Raw genomic sequence first — 6,176 nt, 5'->3', positions numbered from 1 at the left:
TTTATTTATTTATTTATTTATTTATTTATTTATTTATTTATTTATTTATTTATTTATTTTTTTAAGGCAGAACAGTCCATTTCAGATCTATCAGGTTCTGAGAACAACCTGAAGGCAGAGGTAGCTGATCTTCGAGCTGCAGCTGTCAAGCTTGGGGCCTTAAATGAGGCTTTGGCTTTAGATAAAGTTGGGCTGAACCAGCAGCTTCTCCAGGTGAGCAAAGATGTGATTCCCAGGACAGGGCTGGTCCATATCTGAGGGTTAGCCGTTGGTGGGCAAAGCCGATGCTTTAAAAGGGAGTCCTCAGTGGATAGGCAAAGGCAGGTCCGCCCCCAGCTGTAGCTGAATGAGCAAGAGAGACGTTACAATGCAAAGGAGAGCAAAGGGTTAGCCCTAAGCACTGTAATTCCCCTCCCGTGGACCTGCAGCAAAACCTTTGAGCTATAGACACATCAGGACTAGGGAAAGGCCCAGGTCCCTGGGAGCCAAACTAAGTGTTTCATCTTATTGGGTGAGGCAGATCTGCTGAAAAGCCCAAGTACCCCCAAAATCATTTCTGTTGGTTAAAAATTTAACCTGTCATTTTAGTAGGAAAAACTTGTAGATGCCCTGACACCCAGAAACGTCTCTACTTCATTATTCAGGATATTTTGTCTGTTTTGCCTTGATTTTTTGAGACAGTGTTTCATGCTGCCAAGGCTGTCCTCCTGATCCTAGATCACCTCCCAAGTGCTGGGGTACAGGTGTGCACCACCACCTGGTGGTATTCTGAACCCTTTGAAAGCAAGAGCTTGCCTTTTTATCTCTACCTGACATCAGGCTCACGTAGTGCGAGAGTACAGGCTCCAGGTCACACGAGTGGGGCACCCCCTTCTCCTAAAAGCAGCCCTGTGTTCAGCTGTAGGTGGGTTTCAGTTGCAGCACTTGAGAAGCTTGTGGGAACTTTAACCAGTTACCTTGGCTGCCCTGCACTCCCTTCTCTTTCTGGCCAGCAGCTGGAGCAGGAGAACCAGTCCCTGTGCAGCAGAGTGGAGGCGGCCGAGCAGCTGAGAAGTGCTTTACAGGTGGACCTGGCAGAGGCAGAGACGAACAGGGAAGCCTTGTGGGAAAAGAAAACTTACCTGGAGGCTCAGCTGCACAGGGCAGAGCAGGCTGGGGCTGAGCTACAGGCAGAACTGAAGGGCGTCCGAGAAGAGAAGGACGAACTTAAAGAGAAATTAAGTGAGGTGAGAGGACACATTACTAGTGTCACCTGCAGTGTGGTGCATGCTCATTGTGAGCAGAAAGGACTCAGAATGCAAAAGTCCTGCTGCTCAAGGGTAACTGAGTGTAGGTGACGTTTCTCTCCCCACTGTTTCAAAGAGTTTCTATTGGAGTCCTTCACTGACTCCCCACTTCCTGTGTTCCTCCTATATTCTCTGCTAGCACTTCATACTTAGTTCAGACACCTACAGTTTTCCTGCTGAGATTATTTTTTGCATATCCTTTTTTAAAAAAGCCTTCCTTCCTTCTTTCCTTCCTTCTTTCCTTCCTTCCTTCCTTCCTTCCTTCCTTCCTTCCTTCCTTCCTTCCTTCCTTCCTTCCTTCCTTCCTTTATTTTGGACTTTTGAGAGAGTCTAACTTTGCAGCCCTAAGTGGCCTGGACTTCACTCTGTAGACTAGGCTGTCCTCAGACTTTACTGTGCTCCTCCTATCTCTGCCTCCTGAGTGCTGAGATTATAGCCACCACCTACAGTATCTTTCTGTCTGTTGGCTTTTTGAAACAGCATCTACGTATTTTGTTTCACTCACAGTTTAAGGGGATGTGGTTAATCATAGTGGTGAGCGCGTGGCAGCAGATGTCTCTGGTGGCTTGATCACATCTTAGCGCCCAGGAGGCAGAAAGGGGAGTGAGCTATTCCTCTGAACTTCTTCCTGTTGTCCTTTTTATTGAATCCGAGACTCCAGCTCATGAGATGGTGCTGTCACAATCAGGTGCTTTTCCCTCCTCCCAAAAACCTCCCCAGAAACATCCTCATAGACACCCAGAGGGCTGTCTCCTGGGTGATTCTAAATCACCAAGTTGACAATGAACTTAATCATGACAGTCATGCTTTCCCTACCAAACCTCTCATTGCCTAATGCTTAAACATAACCCGTTCTTAGAGGCCCTTCTCAGGTTATTAGCCACTTTCTTGGTGTATATATGGGTCCTGCTGTCCAGCACAGTGTCTTGGTCATAGGAGAGCATTCTTTCTGGCCTGGGGGACTCTTGGTTGATTGAGTAAATAAATAAACGGTAGGTATTCCTGAGTCAGCAATGCTCAGAGCTCACAGTGCTGAGTTCAGGATCTCTAAAGAGCCATTGGCCCTGACTTGATGGTAGTAGCCCTGGCATTCTGCCTTACCTGGTAGTTCATCAATTTCTCTCCCTCAGGCACATCACCAGCAAGAAACAGCTGCAGTTCAACTAGAGCAGCTGTGTCAGGATGCAGAACGACAGGACGAAACACTTGCTAGAGCAGTCCAGGAGAAGGAGGCCCTCGTTCGGGAGAAGGCAGCTCTCGAGGTGCGCCTGCAGGCTGTGGAGCGGGGCCGACAGGACCTTGCCGAACAAGTTCTGGGCCTCAGGTAGGGTCCACACTTAGTTCAGCCAAGCACAGAGAGCTTTGCAAGGCCAAGGGTAGCTAAACTAAGCTCCCTAAGTGCATGCATTCTGAATGAGTTGTAGACATGTAATTGCCCCCATAACTTCTCTGAGTAGCCTGTACTTAGAACCCAGGCCCTCTTAAGAAAGGGAAGTAACAGCCTTGATGGGTTAGAACTCTTCCTGATTCCTAAACCTTATAGGTCGGCCAAGGAACAACTGGAGAGCAATCTGTTTGAGGCCCAGCAGAAAAATTCTATGATAGAGGTCACCAAGGGGCAGCTGGAGGTCCAGATTCAAACTATTACCCAAGCCAAGGAAGTAATTCAAGGTGAGAGGCCATCTGGAATGGGGCACACTGTATTCCTTGGAGATGTTAAGAGCCAAGAAGGCAGTGGGAAGCTTTCTTGAGCTGAGGCCTCTGAGATGGAAGTTGCTCATGAGGTGGTGGGCAGGGAAAGTATTACTAAAGGAGTGGGGCACAGGCTCAGAGACCACCTTGCCTGACATCCTAGGGGAGGTGAAATGCCTGAAGCTGGAACTGGATGCTGAGAGGAGCTGGGCAGAGCAAGAGCGGGATGCAGTTGCCAGGCAGCTAGCCCAAGCTGAACAAGAGGGGAAAGCAGCTCTGGAGCGACAGAAGGTGGCCCATGAGGAGGAGGTGAACAGGCTCCAAGAGAAATGGGTAGGTGGTGTGTGTGGCTGGGATAGGAGAGGCAGGCATGGCCTCCCTTCCAGGAGCCTGGCTCCTACTGCCGCTTGGTCCACTATTGTTGCTTAGAAGATGGAAATTTGATCACCAAGGTATGAAATCCAGTTTAATGATCATCAATCCCAGAATGCCTGTCTCTGTCTCTACTTTAGTCTTTGTTTTTTAAGACAAGGTATCTCTTTGTAGCCTAGTGGGCTTCAGACTCAAACAGCTTATAGCTCCTGGAATAGTGTGACTTCTGTATTTATAAGCTGTGTGTGTGTTGCTTGTTTACTTGCTTAGTGTTTATAAATAATTAAGCCCTGGCAGAGCGAAACTATAATCTCAACATTCAGGAGTAGGCTTGTGAGGCTACAAATATGTTACAAAGGGAAAAACCTTTCTCAAAATGCAAAGAGACTTCCAGGCATGATGGCACATGCCTTTTTTTTCCTTAATGATTTATTTTTATTTTATGTGCATTAGTATTTTACCCGAATGTTTGTCTGTGTGACAGTGTCAGATCCCATGGAACTGGAGCTACACAGTTGTAAGCTGCCACGTGGGTATTGGGAATTGAACCCCGGTCCTCTGGAAGAGTAGCCAGTGCTCTTAACCACTGAGCCATCTCTCCAGCCCCCAGCATATGCCTGTTAATCCCAACACTTGGGAAGCAGAGGCAGGCAGGTCTCTATGAGCTTGAGGCCAGCCTGGTTTACAGAGAAAGTTCTAAGACAGCCAGTAGTATACAGAGAAACTTTGGGGCAGAGGGGACAGGACTGTTTCTTCTGCCTTCTAATTACTTAATTAGATTTTTTGTTTCTATTTTTATTTTAGACACAGGTAGGTTTATTTTATGCTATTTTTATGACTTTATGGCCATGAGGAACCTACAGTAGCTACACTCCTAAAGAAAAGTATGGCGCTTGCATGGACAAGTGCTTAATATCTAATGTCGGTCTGACTAAGGCAGATACAGGCGCTTATAGAACAGAGCATGTGTACCTCCGGTAAAACACTTTTCTAAGCCAGGCATGGTGGTGTGCCTGCCTTTAATTCCAACACTTTGTAAGCAGAGGCAAGTGGATCTCTGTGAGTTCAATGCCAACCTCTATTTAGTGGTCGTAAAGCTGATGCAGCAGTTGCTTTTACTTTCTGGGCCATCTTGCTGGCCCAGAATGTGACACTTTTAATAGTAAAATATTTTGCTTATAGTCCAACTAGCAGTAATAGACTATTACTTCCTGTTTGACATTACAGAATTACCTCTCTGGGGGCCATACATTCATATGGAGCAAACCGCTTAATTTTTGTTTCAGATTCATTTGTTTGTATTCAAAATGTTAAGATTCTGTTTACAAAGCTTTTCCTTGTTTTTTGTTTTTTGTTTTTTCAAAATGTTTGTTTTGTTTTTTAAGACAAGGTTTCTCTGTGCCCCTGCTGTCCTGGAACTCTCTCTGTAGACCAGTCAGTCTGGCCTCATACTCAGAGATCCACCTGCCTCTGCTTCCCAAGTGCTGGGATTAAAGCTGTGTACCACTATGCCTAGTGTGTACACTTTTTTTTTTTTTTTAATAAATCTCACTTAACTCTTAAATTCTAGTGAGACAGATGAGGCAGGGATTGTTAACCCTCCCTTGAGAAATGATTCAGCAAGCTTAGAGCTGTGCCCAAGTCACAGCGAAGCAGTGGAGAGATTCGAATTCCAGCCAAGCTCTCCTGCCTCTTCTGCTCACTCGATGGTTTAATGGTGTGGTTTCCTTCACATGGTCAGGAGAAAGAGCGCTCCTTGCTTCAGCAGAAGCTGGATAAGACCTTGGAGACTCTAGAAAGGGAGAGGACAGAGCTGGAAATGAAACTGAGGGATCAACAGGCAGAAACTGAAGCTATCCGTGCACAGAGGGAAGAGGACCGAGCTCAGGCTGACAACGCCCTGTACCACGTAAGCAGCCTGGAGTATTAGACCCTCATGAGCTTTGATTCCCCAGTCTTTTTCCACTTACTTTTCCATTCCTAAGAGCTAGGCTCAGAGGCTTCCTGAAGAGAGTGTAGCTACTGCTTTGCCGCTTGTGAATGGGCTAATATGCAGTTAGCTACAAGCAGGCAGTATGTCATACTTCCTGAGGGAGGGCCAACATTTACCACATCCTGTCAGCTTGCAAACCAGTGGCAATCTTTGCACTTCCTGGTTCTAAGAAATGGTCTTAGACTTTCCTTTGCCCTTAGCCCCTCATCCTATTTGTTGGAAGTACTTTGAGCAGATGTGATGGCTTCCCGGGTGAGCATGACAACCCAGAGCCATGAAATCCTTGCCCTTCCTGCCCTAACACAGATGCAGCTAGAAACAGAGAAGGAGAGAGTGTCCCTCCTGGAGACGCTGCTGCAGACCCAGAAGGAACTGGCAGATGCTAGTCAACAGCTGGAAAGGCTGAGGCAAGACATGAAGACTCAGAAGTTAAAGGAACAGGTATGGAGGGCAGTCCTTCTGCTTCCACCTCCTCAGGGCAGGGATTACAGCTGTGGACGGAACACATAGTTTTATGTATTGTTAGGGACTGAACCTCAGGGCTTCGCAGATGCTAGGAGGCAGCAGTTTTTAGTTATTGCTAAATTGCATTTACTTATTCTGTGTGTGTGTGTGTGTGTGTGTGTGTGTGTACATGCATGTGCACATGGCCTGTGAGATTCAACTTGTGGGAGCTGGTTTTTTCTTTCAACCATATAGGACCCTGGAATTGACCAGGTCATCACACTTGGCAGCAAGCACCTTCACCGAGGATAATGTTTGAAGGACATGTTAGGCATAGGATTTCACTGTCATCGGGCCCTGCAACAGACAGAAAGAGGCTTAGGAAAATG

General features: G+C 46.7%; 1 protein-coding gene across 9 annotated transcripts in view; it reads left to right on the top strand.

Annotated features, from left to right (window-relative positions):
- The window catches only part of Cep250 (centrosomal protein 250), a 48,266-nt gene that overhangs the window by 21,123 nt on the left and 20,967 nt on the right, over positions 1-6,176 (top strand). For 6 of the 9 annotated variants that reach the window (XM_055602333.1, XM_055602338.1, XM_055602335.1 and 3 more), the window contains 7 exons: positions 67-213; positions 993-1,226; positions 2,417-2,610; positions 2,830-2,957; positions 3,142-3,311; positions 5,092-5,259; positions 5,650-5,784. In XM_055602333.1, coding sequence (XP_055458308.1) covers positions 67-213; positions 993-1,226; positions 2,417-2,610; positions 2,830-2,957; positions 3,142-3,311; positions 5,092-5,259; positions 5,650-5,784 — 1,176 coding nt within the window. The remainder of the gene's footprint in view (positions 1-66; positions 214-992; positions 1,227-2,416; positions 2,611-2,829; positions 2,958-3,141; positions 3,312-5,091; positions 5,260-5,649; positions 5,785-6,176) is intronic. The other 3 variants (XM_055602337.1, XM_055602336.1, XM_055602334.1) reach the window with 1 other exon arrangement.

This window comes from Psammomys obesus, unplaced genomic scaffold (assembly GCF_907164565.1).
Source record: "Psammomys obesus unplaced genomic scaffold, mPsaObe1.curated_primary_1811, whole genome shotgun sequence".
NCBI classification, from domain to species: Eukaryota; Metazoa; Chordata; class Mammalia; order Rodentia; family Muridae; genus Psammomys; species Psammomys obesus.
Note: the sequence above shows the minus strand (reverse complement) of the source record. Positions and strands in the feature narration are given on the sequence as shown.